This window comes from Thunnus maccoyii, chromosome 23, assembly GCF_910596095.1.
Source record: "Thunnus maccoyii chromosome 23, fThuMac1.1, whole genome shotgun sequence".
NCBI lineage: Eukaryota > Metazoa > Chordata > Actinopteri > Scombriformes > Scombridae > Thunnus > Thunnus maccoyii.
The window spans coordinates 3,598,881-3,615,957 of NC_056555.1; the positions used below are offsets into that span (position 1 = coordinate 3,598,881).

General features: G+C 41.0%; 1 protein-coding gene across 9 annotated transcripts in view; it reads right to left on the bottom strand.

Moving 5' to 3' along the window:
• scube1 (signal peptide, CUB domain, EGF-like 1) overlaps nt 1-17,077 on the bottom strand; it is a 124,544-nt gene that overhangs the window by 4,735 nt on the left and 102,732 nt on the right. For all 9 annotated transcript variants that reach the window (XM_042403394.1, XM_042403393.1, XM_042403399.1 and 6 more), the window contains 14 exons: nt 14,454-14,576; nt 9,821-9,937; nt 8,760-8,882; nt 8,478-8,597; nt 5,621-5,719; nt 4,132-4,248; nt 3,778-3,936; nt 3,219-3,422; nt 2,932-3,093; nt 2,178-2,345; nt 1,453-1,614; nt 1,060-1,257; nt 298-450; nt 54-133 (listed from right to left, as the gene is read on the bottom strand). In XM_042403394.1, the coding sequence (XP_042259328.1) occupies nt 54-133; nt 298-450; nt 1,060-1,257; nt 1,453-1,614; nt 2,178-2,345; nt 2,932-3,093; nt 3,219-3,422; nt 3,778-3,936; nt 4,132-4,248; nt 5,621-5,719; nt 8,478-8,597; nt 8,760-8,882; nt 9,821-9,937; nt 14,454-14,576 (1,985 nt within the window). The remainder of the gene's footprint in view (nt 1-53; nt 134-297; nt 451-1,059; nt 1,258-1,452; nt 1,615-2,177; nt 2,346-2,931; nt 3,094-3,218; nt 3,423-3,777; nt 3,937-4,131; nt 4,249-5,620; nt 5,720-8,477; nt 8,598-8,759; nt 8,883-9,820; nt 9,938-14,453; nt 14,577-17,077) is intronic.

Here is a 17,077-nt window from a genome sequence, read left to right on the forward strand (position 1 = left end):
TGGATCAACTTTCCAATCTATATTTCTATCATGTATACTATGTAAGATCATACCTTCAGTATTTCCTGGTGGTTCTCTGAGGCGTAGAGCCTGCCATCTCTCACTATGTCCTCTATCAGCTGCTGGTAGTCCTCTGGAACACAACAAGGTGAAATGATGAGGTGACAAACAGCTGTAAGCTTACTTTACATGAGTCTAGTTAAATGAAGGCAAATTCACGTCACTTTTCTTAAATAAAAAATATGAATTTTACAATCCGGATTTCACTTATGTGTAAAATTGTTGAAGCTGACTCACCATCATAGGTGACATAAGGAACTTGGAACCCTTTGCCACTGTTTCCCTCGTTGGACTTGAACTGGATCCAGAGCTTGCGAGAGCGAGAGGTGAAGGCGATTGGCCGCTCATAGGTCTGACACGTCTCGTAGGTGGTGATGGAGGTGGGCAGGGCTGGGAGGACACACGACAGGTTACTGTTTTAGAGGGAGTTCAGCACTGGTAGACAGCTCAGCAGTCAGCTGCGTTGAAATGAATGGATCAGAGTTCTCAGACTTCTTAAAGTCAGATTTAAGCTGGCAGTTTGATAGCAGGTTGCCCAAAAATTGAAAAATGAATCTAAAACAATCAAGAAATTGTAATTGAATCCACATATATGAGCTTATCTGAGATCATCAAACTGTGGTGCAGTTCTCACTTTATAATCCGTACCACAGCTGGAAGAAAATTAATGTGCATGATGTGACAGCATCATTAGTGTCATTCTTGCATGGTTAATCATGCGTAACAAAGGATTGTTGCGGGAAAACAAAGGGATAAGATGCCTCATTGACGTAAATACAGAGGTTAATATTTAATCAAAACCTAATGCCACACACAGGAACACACATGTTAGGAAAAAAATAAGCACTGTTGCACAGTGAGGGACATAAAGGGCCTTATAGCTAGACTTTGAGTTTTAGTTCATTCATTTTCGTTTTTTTAATGTTGGTAATGTATTAATCATAAGTTGCATTAGTAAACTGGTAAAAAATGAACTTATGAATTGAAGTCTGTGTTTACCACTCTTCCTCATGACCAGCACGTCTCCACACTCATCCTCGATGGGGAGGAAGATCTCTGGTACCACAATGAGAATCCGCCTCTTGTGTGGTGGGTTGATGGTCCAGACACAGTCCACATTGGATGGGTAGTCTCCAGGGTAGTTAGGAGACTCGATGTATCCTGTGTACTCCCCCAGCTCACCTCCACACAGCTGGTCTGTGGGCAAAATAATAGAAACACCTTACAATACAACAAGATGCAATACATCAGCAACTCTGGCTTAAATGATCATCATTCTGATAAATCATTCTGTGGGTTTACACACTGAAGCCTATTCCACTGTCAGTCTAGATAAGGATCTCATATAAATACTTTAGAAGCAGGTGAAATATGAATGTAGAGCAGCGTTACTTTTGCAGTGGGAGACGTTGGTGGCACCATCAAAGTCAGTGGTGGTGTTCCCAGGGCAGGTGATGCAGTAGTTCTGGCCAAACTCAGACTGGTAGGTTCCTGCTGGGCAGCGGATGCAGCGGTGGGTACTGGAGTTGTAGTAATGTCCAGGAGCACAGTGCACTGAGGAGGATCAGGAAGAAATCAGTGAACACACACACACACACAGTATGAACTGAATGAAGATAAAAAAACAAACAGCAGGCTGTCTAAAAGATGCATCACATAGCTGTGATATTATTCACGCCTGGATTACAGAACATGCATACTAACAAAGCACTAAACCCTGTACAGATGACTTTGTAATCTACTTGTGCAAATTGCCATTGCATACACATCTGCACATGACTTTATGCCAACATTAACAATGAAACTGCTGACAAATGGCTTGTGTCATTGCAAATGCCAGCATGTTAAATTAACATAGTTTAGATATTACATAGGGGGATGTCAAGCTTTGTCAGTCTATAGAATATTCCAGTATGGATGTTATATGCCACTATGCAGTAGTTAAGATAGGTGGGTTTAGTCTCTGAAATACATGTCTGTCATTTTGGGTATTGTGATAAATACCACAGTGTTTATTTGATGGTGTGCATAGAAACTATTAACAGAAACTGTATATACTGACATACAGGAGACACAGAGAGATGCACAGTGTTTGACACATGAACATAAAGCCTCACCTTTAGCCTCACAGTCCCTGAAGGAGACGGATCCTTCATACTTGGTCATGAGTCCTCCTCCACAGGGGAAGCAGAGGACGCGGCCTGGTTCTGGCTGGTAGGAGCCCAGCGTGCACGGCTGGCATGGACGGAAACCGTCAGCAGAGAAATGACCTGCTGGACACTGACCTGAGGGGAGGACAGAGGAAAATCTCCTCATTGTTTTCCACTTCTCTGTTATTGATTTGATTTTAACTTTATCTACGCCCTTCATTTCTCTCTATATAACACTGATTCCAACTGTTTCAGCTCATTAAGCTAATTAACAAATGTGAGAATTTGTTCATCTGTGGGTAAATATTTTTCTGACTATTAAGATCTCAAAAACTGAATACAGTAACACAGGTCTTTGGTGCTCTCTTGTGGTGTAGCTCAAACTCACACTTGCTTTAATTTCCACAAGGTGGCGCCAACCTAATATGTTTAAACAAGCATAATGTCAATGTAGGAATTACTTATTTTACTGTACAGGATTACTGGTGCACTGCTGCAGCAACTTTCAGAGGAAATTCACAATAAGAATAAAATACCGTCCCCTTTTCAGCCATTACAAATTACAAAGAATTTTCTTTCTAGATAGATAGATACACTTTATTGATCCCCAAAGGGGAAACTACTATGTAATCTGCACTACAGGTGTAAGGTTTGGGACTTTTTCTTTAAAGTTTGGAGCTTTTTGAGAGACTATCGGTGTAATGATTGGGTGTTTAGTTACCTCCACACTGAGACACATTCTTGGCGCCAGCGATGCCCTGTCCTTCGGTGCTTGGACATGGTTCACAGGACAGCTGACCCACCATGTCCTGGTACGTACCAGGAGGACACTGGACACACTGTTCCTGCTCCCCGCTGTAAAACGTCCCCACACTACAACTCACTGAGGAGGAAGACAGATGTCAGTGCTTTGAGGGAATACTTTCTGTGGCTCCTGCTCATCTTCCTCTTTATGAGAGGGCACTAATACTATGACACCCACTCACTACTAGTAAACTCCAATCTTACCACACTTTCCATCTCGCAGGACTTGTCCCGTGCTGCAGACCTCAGTGCCTTCTGGTACCCTGGATGGTTTCTGTGCCACCTCATACTCAGTCCCAGAGAACTGGATGTAGAACTGCTGTTTGTTGATGGACTTCCTGAGTGTCCGCATGGCGCTCTGCAGCTTTTGCTTCATCTTCTCCCGCACACAGTCCACATTACAGGAGTCTAAGGCAAAAAATGTGTTCATCTTAAGACAAACAAACTCTGATACAAAGACAAACTGATTCTTTCTTTTGTTCCTTCAAAGATTATATCCTGATATAACTCATGATGTGTCGTGTTTCTATTATGTATATCATATTGTATTCTCTATATGGTTTGGTACTACAACAGAATTTCTATCGCCATTTTTGAGATTAATGATGTTTTTAACATTAACTGCCATCTTTCCAGCTTGAAAAACATGACATTGACATTTTATCAGTTCCATCATACACTATTCAATATAGAATGAATTCATATTTTAAACTGTATGCATGTTTACTATTTGATTCTGAGTGGAGTTCAACAAAACACACACCTGAGACTTCCTCTTCCTTCATCTCCATCTCAAATTCAGCCGTGATGTGGGAAACTTCTTTTGAAGGAGATTTGCGTCCTCGCCGGCGTTTCTTGGATGAATCACACTTGAGGTTGACAAAAGTCACCTGGCAGTCGTCGGTGCAGGGGAACTGGCCACCTTCCCGGTACAAAAACAAAAGTGAAGAATGATGAGGAGGAGATGGAGAAGGACAGTGATAAGGTGAAGATGCAGTTTCTCACCTTTTAGTTGAAACAGGGATTATAAGTGGTAGTGTGTGTAAAGGAGGCCTCCTAAACACAGAGCTGGGGTGTTGGTAATCCAGAATGACACTTTGTGTGAGATGTTCTTTACCTTGCAGGTTCTGCTTGGATGAATCTCTGTGTTTCTCCTTGTTGCGGGGTCTCAGGTGACACTTGGCATCTTTGATCTTGAACCTGGCCTTCTGTTTGATGGGCGGGGCCAGAGTGTCTTATTTACATACACAGCAGAAAGAAACACAAGACTGTTAATCATAATATTATGTAGTGCCAACAGGTGCAAAAATGTACATTTTTGACAGATGAGAAACCATATTATGTTTGTCCTTTCTCAAGTGATTATGCAAAAGAACATTTTTTGCTTCCTGCGAAAAATTCAGATGAAACTATATTTACTATAAAGTAATACACCTCCAATGCCTCTTTTAACCTGACAGTAGGGGTGTGACCAAAGACTGTACATAAAGATGGACGTAGCACGTTGTGATGTCACCTGTTGGTTTGCATTGGAGCTGGTTTGAAACTGAGAGTTGTAGCTAACTGTTGGCGCTCACACTCTGGAAACACGCCCCGCTACCACGCCCCGGACCAAAGCTAACACTAGCTTACTGGGTACACCGAGTGGTGCACACCTGGGCTAACGTTAGCTAATTTAGCTAAACTGTGTATCAAATAACATTAAACTTAGTGATATACTGTGACAATAGTCTGACTCAGTGCGAGTCCCAGAGCCAGGGAGTGAACTGTCAATCACAGCTGTCAATCAACGCCAACATGGCCAACATGACATCAAAGCTACTATAAGTATCGAATCTTACTAATGGAGCAATAATTTCCAAAACGACCACCAGCACACTAATTAGAGGGTCTGAATTTAGAGATTGAAACCATAATGTATGAAAAATTAAAATATTTTTTGAAATTTATTGATGCTTTTTGAATGGGAGTCTATTGGAGTCAGGGATTTTTTGGAGCCATCATCTAGCGACTGTCAGTGGTATTGCACTTTAAGGTACTTCCGCATTTGCTTCACTTTCAAGCTGTGGTTGCTGCTGCTTGGGTGTATCACACACAGATGTTCAATCTACTTCCATCTGCAAAGGCTCCAAAATAAGCCAACAGAGAGTCGTTTCTGCAGAGACAAGGACATGGTCCCTTATTGGCTTCACACCTGTGAGCACTGCTGGAAGAATGGAAAATGAACCCTGATCTCTGCAGTGCTGAGTGAATACTTTTTCCCTTGGTTTTCTTGAAATCGTCTCTTGTTACTGGCTGTGTGGTATCAACAATTTAGTTTAAGTTCTAAGTAATTTGATAACTTTGGATCAAATTTGCAATTTTTTCTCGTGCAGAGTGTACTGGAAAGAACTTCTTAGTCAGAGACTCTCATAGATCATCTTACAGCAGTGTGTGGTTGATAGTAGCCCTACAGATGCATGAATATTTGAAGGGGAAATCTGAAACTGGCAAAATATAAAAGGTACTGTGCTTCTTATCCTGCTGTACAGTAACTGTGTTGACAGGTTAGAGACGATTCATTTACACTGAATACCGCATTTCCTGTCACGCTTGGCATACCGTACCTGCACAGGTGGGTAAGGCAGTGGTGGCATTCCTCTTCTGAGGAGATTTACCAGACTGGACGGGCACTCCACAGCTCAGTGTGTAGCTGTTCTCAGAGTCTTTAAGAAACACATACATATTAGACTACAGTGAGAAAAGAGAAATCAGACAAGATGATGAGAGGTTAGGGAGGCTGAGAGCTTTTATTCCACCTGAAGGTCTGACTGGATCCTCCTGTTCCATCAAACATCTTGTTTTTTATGATGAGTTTGTGTGTGTATGCGTGTATGTGTGTGTGGTGGTGGGCTGGGCAACAGCACAGCTCTGATGGTTAAAAAGAGTTTTATAAATGCTGCGTGGCCTTATCCTCCTGTACAGAGCGAGACATAGGAGCGAGACAGAGAGCCCAGATCCGCTGCCATGTGACCCTAAACCCTGATTGAGAAATTAAAGGCCAAATGACAGCTCTATGAATCCTGTCTTTCTCTGTTGATGCACACATCCACACAAGGAGGCATTTCACATAAGAAATGACGGATGAAGCCTTCAGAGGTCATAAAAGCAAGATGATTAAATAAGAGCCCGGGTTGCATTCAGCCACAGGAATTTACATGGCTCCCTCCCCCTAAAATTAAGACGCGCTCTAAAAAGATAGAAAAACAGATATTTCACTTCATGCCTGAGAGCTATCCATCATTCTCACACGGCGGCCGCCAAGTTAAACGGAGCGTGGGCTATGCTATGGAAAAAATGGTGTGATCAAAGAATGTAATCGATTCACAGATGTGTGTTAAGTACTATCGCAGGAGGAGAGGCCAGGGTGCCAGCCAAAGTGCTGGGACGGGTGAAGCCAAGAAAGCCTTGCACAGTGAAAAACACATCAATCTGACTGGAGAGCCCTCCTGAGGAGTCCACATATACAGCAATAAAGAGCTCAAGCGCCTTCATCGAGCATCAGTGGCATCAAGTGGAGGGATGAGACAGAGAGCTGTGACTGCGGGCTGACACCACCAGAGGGCAGCAACATGTGCAGCATGACAGCATTAATGCTAAAACAGATAGTAAAGGACATTTGAGAGTGATTTACAGAAATATAATGCATTTCTTTTGCTTTATCACCAACTTAAAGGTCAAATCTGTGATTTTTTTTCACCATAAAAATGACTGTTTTATTAATGTCTATAATGTCATAGTTTATCAGAAGTCTTGTTTATGTAAAAGATGGTAAGGAGGGAGAATGACTCACTTGTGATATTTATAGCATATGTGTATCATTAAAGGCATACTATGCAGGGTTTTCATAAAAAAACAATGTATAGACTCATACAAAAATAATCCCTTTCAATCATTACTAATGACCCAGTAGAAGTGTGTGGCAATGTGTGTATTTGAAGAGACCCTGCACTCTGCCTGTATTTTCTTATTATTTTGCTGTGTTGGGGGGGCTTCTGGGCATCAGTGTTTGGGCAGTGGGTATGTAGCCAATAACAGCACGCAGGGTGTGAGGTCGGGACTCTATAAAAATGTAGCAACCAGGTTACATCACTGTCTCTGTCTCTCTCCTCTGCTCCGCTCTGCTCTCTGTCTTTATGTCATGGATGTATAAGAGCTGCAGGTCTGTGTGCCTGACCGACGGCGGGGCTGAGCTACACAAATGCAGAGCAGAGAGGCCACAGTGGACAGGATGAAGCTCTGCATTCACACAAACTCCGGCTATGTGGCACCTTCCTGCAGGGTTGTGCTGAGATAAATGGTAAATGGTAAATGGGCTGTACTTGTATAGCACCTTTCTGACCACTCAAAGCGCTTTTTTTACACTATGAGTCGCATTCACCCATTTATACACATTCATACGCTGATGGCACAGCCATCAGGAGCAATTTTGGGTTCAGTGTCTTGCCCAAGGACACTTCCACATGCAGACTGTGGATCTTCCGATTAGTGGACGACCCGCTCTACCTCCTCCCACACACTGGGGCAGCTGTGGCACACTGTGGCATGTTTATTTGTGCTTTAGAACATAACTGCCAGAAAACAATGTTTTATTTATCTGATTCACTGTTTTGTTCTTGTTAGTGCCGCTCCCTCTCTTCATTCACCCTCTAGCTTGCTCAACCACTGCTGCTCTCTCTCTCTGTTGCTCGTGTTCTCAGCTTGCTCTGGTGTCGTTGTGCCGGGGAGGAGTGGCCAACTTTGAATGCTGTACAAACTCCAACCGACAAATCCTGCATAGCATACCTTTAAATTAATCACTAACTAAAGTATTTGTTTTTTTTATTAATTAAAAGGAATTAACAACATATACAGTATATACAGTGAAAAATGGCTTCTTGAATTTCCTTTATACACTGTTGTTACACTTTTGAAGCTGTAACTGGCAAATTATGGTATTTCTCCTTCATAACTATAATTATCAAGGAGAATTTGATTTTGATTTTATTTTGAGAATTTGATTATTATTTGATTTCCAACATTATAATTTATTTATTTTCTGTCATTTCAAGGACAGAACTATGCACACAAGTGTTCTTTAGTGAGCTTGTCACAGTATGAGTAATTTTTCAGTGTATTCATAGTTGAAAATGTTGGTTTCATTGCCTGCTCTTGCAGTGTTCATTTTACAATTACGCTGCTGGTAGTTTGTTGTGACATTTCAGATGGTCAGGTTTTGTGTATCTTACCACCATGTTTCGGAGACAGTTTGATTCAAAATGGGCATGTTTGGTCTTATAGTGGCATAACTTACCACTACTGGAAAAGGCCATAGTTTCATTGCAAAATGAGCACACTGGTCTCCTTTTCTCACTTTTTTATCTGTCCCTGTATCTTTAAACACTGGGTTCCTACCTCTGACAATGTACTTGCATGTGTGTGTACCTGCGAGAAAGAGGGCGTTGGAGGGGCAGGACAGTGAGCAGACCTCTGCCCCTCCACTCTTGGTGCAGGTCAGCTGTGCTCGAGGTGCTGGCTTCCCATTGGGCAGACACTTCACCGCCTCTGAGAAACACACAAAGTCACATCACCATGACAACCACCTGGACACACACATACACCTGTGAGGAATCCACCACACCACACATGGAGAACTGTGGGCAAACTCGGACATACGCACACACACACACACACACACACACACACACACGCAGAGTTGTTGCTTACCGATGCAGTCTTTCTTGTTCCAGTGGAGTTTCTGTCCAGGAGGACACACACACTCGAAGCCGCCCTGTGTGTTAATGCAGCTGTACTCACAGCTCCCATTGTTGATGCTGCACTCATCGATGTCTGACACACAACCACAGAGAGCATTTTAGTCAGTACATGCAGTCTGTTTTTTGTTGACCACAGCAGAGCCTTTACATCCAAATGTGATAATCTGAGGTATCATCTGCTGGTCTGCTCTGCCAAACGCATATTTTCCAGTAAATCTGCTGTCAGATAAAAGGAAAGCTGAATTTGCCTCACAGCTTTTTATAAGATAATGTTCAATCTTAAGGCTTGGGGATAAACCTTCGTAGTTAAAACTCTAAAATCAAAGTGAAGAAACAAGTCAGTGGTATTAAAGTTGAGCTGCTTTCTTGTAAAATCTTGTCAAGTCTAAGACATGATTCACCACCTGTGTATACTGCCAATAGTGTTCGATGTAGTCAAGTCATGGCACCGCAGCCAGGAATTAAATCCTGGTCAAATAGTCAAATAACACCTATACCACATTTACCACTTGTAAGAACAATGAGCATACGTCAGCATACATGCTGCTGTGATCATGCTGACGCTACCTCTCCATCAGTGACGTCAGTCAGTCCAACAGCAGGACAGTCAGAACTTTACGTGTTGACTGAGCTACAGGTGTGTGACAGCACACGCATAAATAATACACATAAACAAGCAGGAAAAACCAAAGACACATTGGGAACATGTGCACACACACACGCACACACACAGAGACTTGCTCTGTATGCACACAAGGATGCCAGCACACAAACAAATCATGCACACACACAGAAAACTCAGGGAGAAGCTATTCAGGGGAACTGAGGTGTGAGAGTGCTTTCAGTAGCAGTCGTCTGCACACGCTTAGTGACCCCTCACCTTCACACTCTGAGAAGCATTTCCCTTTCAGATGCATACAAACAAACACACACATTTCATCTACTCTCACACACATACTTTAGCTTTGTCAAAAAGCTCATGTATTTATCCCTTGCTCAGCATACACTCACCTCCACAGTGAGTGAGGCCGTACAGGATGTAACCCTTGTTGCACAGGCACTCAAAGCTGCCCGGGTAGTTGATGCAGGTGTGGTCACAGGTTCTCTCAAAGGAGCACTCGTCGATGTCTGAGGGAGATGAAGCATAAACAGTACCTGATGCATAACTGGTGAGAAACACAGCGGCTAACTGTGGCTTCATTTGTTCTTTTGTTGGTTTCTTTTTCAGTCACTCATGGATTTCTCATTCACCTAATAACAGTGATGCTTCCAGTGGTCATTAACCTCTTCCACTCCCCAAGGACGCCGGTGTCCATGAGCGACATTACTGTCTTTCAGAAGCTGTAGCAGGCTCAGTTTTAAAGCTACAGTGAAGATACTAGTATCATATGACACTAGGCAACCTAAGGAATCTTGTTGGGAAGGGGTCTGAATAACACTCCAAAGTTAAGCTAAGTTTTGGCAAGGGAAAAACTGGCATGACCATTTTCAAAGGGGTCCCTTGACATCTCACCTCAAGATATCTGAATGAAAATGGGTTCTGTGAGTGCCCATGAGTCTCCCCTTTACAGACATGCCCACTCTATACTAATCCCATGCAGTTTTGGGCAAAAACAAGGCATTTTTTTGCATGCTGTATAAATGTGTTATTTTTGCCTATTCTAAAAATGGTGTATTTGAATATGTCTGCATACTGGCGTCCTAAACAGTCTTGGAATTGCATAAATTTGGTATGACTGGAAAGCTGAGACTTGTGGATTCAATGAGCCCAATTGTATTCATGTGTGATGATGTTAGTTGTAGTGAGACCATTTTTTGAAACTTGGTCTCACTGTATAAAATGAGCTATTGTGACCTCTAGGATAATCACAGCCTCATAATTACAACCATGAACTAGAGACTGAGGGCATTCAGAGGATGTATGGCTTTCATAGCTACACTGACAATAAGAGAGTTTCTGAACAATTTACAGAACAGAAGTGCTCACCATCCAATCGCTGAAAAATGCAATTCTTACATAAATCTCAAAATGTCAAAAGTGTTTTGATACCAAATCACAGCATGAATTTTTCTATGGTGTTCCTCAAGGTCTTGGTGTCTTCATGTGGTGTTTTGGTGGGATTTTTGACCATTTTTATCAATTCTCGAGTGGTTAAAAATGGTTGGTTTTGTACCAAATCTGTGTAACAAATCAACCCAAAAATTGCTGCAACAATTTATGAGACATAACTGAGCATGTGAATGGCTATCATATACTTCTATCATAATGTTCTAAGCCCTTATAGATTCTAAATGTTCAAAATTTGAAAAGGTACCTAACCAAAACACAATGCTCATTACAGATTTATCACTAGAAAAACTTGACACACATCTCAAATTAATCTTAAGTTTCCCAGCTTTCAGACGATATATACCACTTCTGTGTGGCATGTACTGTTGACCTGCTATCTCCCCCTAAATATCCTCTGTCCCCCCAAAAAATGGGTCTATGGTAGGGGGGTGGGAGTGGAAGAGGTTAAAGAAGCTACATTTTAGTGCAGCTATGCCCTAATGTTCTACCAAGGTGGCTGGTAGGGTTATATAAATTTGTCAACTGTCAGGAATTTTATTGTATATACTCTTGTAGTTACCTTTTAAATATCTCAGTTACAGGATTTTTGTATCTACAGTACTAGTCAAAAGTTTGGACACACTTTCTCATTCAAGGAACTTTCTCATTCAAGGAATGGGAATGTGTGTCCAAACTTTTGACTGGTACTGTATATGATAAAGTAACTTAATTTATCTAGTATTTCATTCACCAAATTAGACAAAAACAGACATTGTAATCTAGTTATTTCATCTACACATGGTTCTGTATTGAATTCCCAAGAAATATCCCAAAATAGAGTATATCACTATCTTGATATGATATATTACTCTACATACTGTGTACTGCGATAGAAGATTAAATCCATATCAGCCACCTCTAGTAGTTGCTGGCTGGATACTGACCTTTGGATGATGTAATGAATTTGGCTTTGGGGAAATTGTTCCTCCCCAAGAAAATACTGATGACATTTCTACACTTTTGTAATAAAGAATGAAATAAACAGCATCCAAAGCAAAACCACAAAAATGAAACAAAAAATGTCAATTAGAGTCTAAGATTCAAATTTTGGTATTGAATTATTAAAAATGATGCCACCTGATTAGATTGATATTGGTAGTTTTAACTGTTTCTTCTGTCCATACTGACTGTGAAGAGATCTGTTCCTGTTGAGTCCCATGGAGATGGGGGACAAAATCCACAGTCCTACCTCTGTGTATTTCTTCCAAATATATTGTCTTTTTTTAGTATGAAATTGCCTCCTAAGCAATGTCGTATTAAAAAAACTAAATATGGATTGATTTGCCAAACTCAGACTGCTGAAGCCTCATATTAGCTTCTGCTGAACTTTAGAGTGTATTTTTGCACAGAACAGAAGGCTGTAGAGTTTGTCCCCCATCTTTTCCATTGAAATCATATTACTAAAGTATCCCTTTGTGGCCATGAAGGACAGAAGGAACATTTGCAATGACCAACATCTCTTTCAATGCTTTAAGACATACTTGAAAAAAAACTTTTTTTTTTTTCATATTTACCAAAAATATTTTACGGTTGCTACATCACTTCAGAAATTCAAGTCTTATAAAAACCTGTTGTCCTACTATCATGCTACAACTGAAACACAGGCATACCTTCCAAACACATTGATCGGATTATGAATTGGTTGAGTCATGGCTTGATTCAGTCTAATGAGAACACACTACGGTTTGTCCCGCTACATTGATGAAGGTAAAGGTCAGTGGGATGAGTGGTTTACAGACATTTCAATCTTAATGACTCATTTAAAGACAACACAGACTGCTCACCGAGGGCTGAAGAGGCAATCCCATTAATCACAGAGGACAGTATAGTAAACAAATACATGACTAAACTAGGACAAGAGCTCATTCTAATACAGAAACACGGAAAAACTTCACTGGATTGAGGTTGGGACGGCTCACATTCACCGTTACGTCAATGTGTGTGTGTATGTGTGTGTATGTGTATGCCTGGCTGCGCGTGTGTTTATGTATACTTGCACAGCACCAAATATTATTAACCTATCAGAAATGGAGGCCAGTATTTCAAGCTCACCTGGTTTATTTCAGTGTGTTCCATGGGGTTTTACAGGAGCTAAAAATACCACTTGTTATAATGGAGTTTGTCATGTGGAGGAAGTTGTTAAGGCCTGGATGTTGGCTCGGTAAATACTCCAGGCAACTGTTCATATGAAGACTTAGGAATAGCTGGTCTGTTCCGGGCTAGCCCACAAGCACAGTTTACATAAACTGAGCCAGGTACACAGCAGCTGCCTACAGCTGTTTAATGTTAAAGGAACATATAGAAAATAAATGTTGATTTCTGGTTTGGCTGACGTGTTTTTTTTGTTTTTTTTTTGGTGAGACACACCCTCCTGATGAGGTGTTTCAACAGCGATTGCTAACATTTATCTAACTGCTGACAACATTCTCTCTCTATCTCTCTGCCTATCTAAACATTTAGAATAGAAAGAATCTTTTGTGGAAATTGCTTATGCAACTTTGGCAAATGATAAATCTTTCTGCTTTAGTTTCTTAGCCAATTCTGGCAAATGTTCTAACACTGGCATGTAGCGTATCACCAGGAGCTGTTTTCTCTGGAAAAGCTCACTGGCACAGAAAGAGCTGACAAATTAAACATTATATTTCATTTTAAGGTCATGTTGAAGCTGAACAGGCCAAATGTCAGTCAATGGGACAAACCTGGGAGCTATTGGCTGGCATTGAACAGTGGCAAAGGTGTGTCAGAAACAGGCACTGATGCTGTGATGTGGCTGAGAGCACTCAACACCACATTATTATAGACTCCACTACTGATGCACAGTTAATCCAACACATATACACACACGCGTACACACTGTTTGGTGGTTTTGGGTCGGAGACAAAAGCACCTCAGGGTTTTGTTGTTAATAAAAATCATTTTGTGTTTGTCTGCTCTCCTGTCTCGCTTGCTGCAACTTGTAACCTGGAATCTGCCTTTGGTCGTCCAAACATAACTGCTGATTACATGTGCACTACACACCCAGCCAGCAACAAGCTGTAGGTTATGTTCCCAGGAAAAGATAACTAGGCAAATTTGTGTGCCTGTTTGCACAGAGTCGGATGATCAATATGAATTTCTTCTCCGTCCGTTCAGTAGGTGCACTGGGACATGTTAGCCAAGCTTAGGGCAAGGACTGCAAGCATTGGACTTGATGAGGGAGGTGTATTTTTTCACTAGCACAAACTCCAGTGATTGTGTTAAGATAAACAAATGCCGTCCTTCAAGTGGACGAGAGATTAAAATTGATTGATTTTCTTATCTGACTCCAGCCAAGACACAAATTTGCTCCATTTTGTGTTATCCATTCATTTCCCTGATCATTTCAGCCACGTCCGCTTCCTTCTATGTGTGTATGATCATAGCCTCAGTGTAAAAGTCATAAAACAATTATTGTTTTTAAAATCCAAAACTTACTTGCCTTTAAGCCTGTGTAGACCTGTTTGACTGGCTGTGAGTCTGATAGCGAGACTCTTTTGATTGCTGTTAGTCACTGACCTTGGCATGTCCGTTCATCAGTGAGCAGTTTGTGGCCTTTCTGGCAGCTGCATTCAAAAGAGCCCACAGTGTTCCTGCAGAAGTGGTCACAGCCGCCGTTGTTCTCCTGGCATTCATCAATGTCTGGGTAGAGGAAATAAAAGAACAAAAGAGAGAAATGCTATTACTAAAATTGCTGGTGTTTCATGATCCATAGTAAATGATGCTGTATACCAATTTCAGTTTTCATTACAGAATGCTATAGGTCCACTGTTGACCGACAAACTTTTTAACTGCAGTGCACAAGGTACAAACAGGTGACAAATTACAAGGAAAATCCTGAATAAATGAGTGTAGAAACATGATGCAGAGCAACATGAGGGCTCACTAAATGGTCTGATGGGAGTGCTGAAGTATTTCTGGAGGCTTGTGGTGGACCACATTGTTGTTTTTCCTTTTCATTCATCATCCATTTGTGAACTACAAATTAGTGACAAATGAGCATATGTTATCAACAATCAGTGTGGTGATGGATCCTATTCTGGAAAATAGTTTAAAACTACAGTAAATGTGACATTGAACCCATTACATATATGCATATATTGTCCTTCATTTTACCCAAAAAGACTAAATGAATGCATTTAGTCTGCACAGGCCATAAAACTAGAACAGAACAATAAGACTGCACTAGAGACCAAGCATCTGTCTTACTGGTGTATGGACATAAACAAGGTCCTTTCAAATATGGCTAAAATATATTCAAAGCTTTTGTTGTGAAGGTCCGTACTAGCATAACGTCTAAGATACACTGTGGGAGTTTTTTTTTCCTTATGCTCTTTATTTGTGCGCTTCAGTAGGCAAACAGAGTTGGCAGAGCTGAAAGACTGTCGTCAAGTTTCCACCTTATTTTAAACCACAATGCCAGCATGTTGTCTGTTACTCAAACACAAAGACGCATACTGTTCCTGCACAGCAGCAACAGGTGAACAAAAAGCCGTTTATATATTTATGGTGTCGGGTAACATGCAGACCTTCTTGACTCTATTTAGTTGTCTTTCACTGTCTTTCACTGTGATTTCATGTTTTTATTTCTTTCTGTCTACTTATTTTTTCACTGACTTTTCCAAATATGGTACATCATTTCATCATGGTGTGTTTGTATTAGGCACACATGGCATGGTGCATTAAGTGTTATGCTTGTTTAACAGGACTCCAGCAGGCAGCTTGGATCAGTCTTTGGAGGTCTAGCTTGGGGCTTGCTCACAGAGATCCAACTGTCTCATCCCATGATATGCTAGTTACCTGGAACTAATGGAGTAGCTGCTGGAGAGGGTGAGCAGAGACAGACTATCACTGAGAGTTGATTCTAATAATACCCTTTCAGTAAGTATTTGGATGGTGTGTGGCTTACAAAAGGGATAATTGTGCTGTTGTAACCTCTTCATATAAATATAAAAGGAAATGATGACTGGGGGAATGTCTGTCCTTTTGGTTTTTTCCATCCCTGTCTCCGAGAAATGATGTTTGTATACTACATATTTGCAACAGCAAATACTGTATGTTTAAAGAGAACCATAATGCCACCCTAATTACATTAACGACATAATAAAGATTCTTAGGTTCTTAGAATATTCATACTGACTGCATTTGCAAAATGTTTGCGGGCAGCCTTTGTTACATGTCATACCCCTCTCTCTATCGTGTTTCTGTTCTTTTGCTCTGCACTTTCAAAACTGTCACATAAAGGAAAACATTACCCAAAAAAGAAAAAAGACATGGCTGTGGTTAGAGAAAGATGGTGGTCTTGGTTAATTATTGAAAAAGGTCAACAGTGACCTGAAGCACAAGAGAGTGTGTTCATTACATTTAACTGAAACCACAACAAAGATGTTGCCAGTGAACATAAAAACATTTCCTGCAAAATATGTTTGGCAAAACAAATTAGTATCGTACAGTAGCTTTTTTCATAGTTCAGTAATTTACAGTCATAAACTGCAACTTTGTTCTTTTTGATTTTGGTAAAGTCACCAAGACACTTAGTTTAGTAGGTTTTAATGAAGAGAAAGACAACATGATAGAATTTAAGTCTCACTTAAAAAACTGCAATGTAAGAAAAATTTGGAAAGTAAAGACAATTGGATGCCAGGAAGGAAGCATCATTAAAATCACATTTACACATTTAGTGACAATCCACTCCAGTTTCCTCTTGCTGTGACTGTCTGAGCTCCCATACCAGTTAGTGAGAGATGATGTAAGGAATCTCTCTATGATGGCTTCATAGAAGTGGACCAACGGGTGTTTTTTGACATTGATGTTCCATTTTGAGTGTTACTGATGTAGGTGCTGAGGACTTTGAAGGGGTTGGTCAGAGATATGAACTGGGCTTTGATGTTTGACCTCCTCCTGAAGTCTAGAGCTATTTCCATTGTTTTTGAGGTATTGAGTAAGAGGTTATTATTAACCTCTTGGCGGTATTGAGTCTTGTCATTGTTAGCGTAATGATATTGGTGTTGTCCGGGTACTTAAATATTTTGATTGAGATGTGGTGAGATGTAAAGTCATTAGTGTAGATGGGGAAAAGCAGAGGAGCTAACACACAGCCTTGTGGCGCACCAGTACTGAGGGTCAGAGGGCGTGATGTAGCG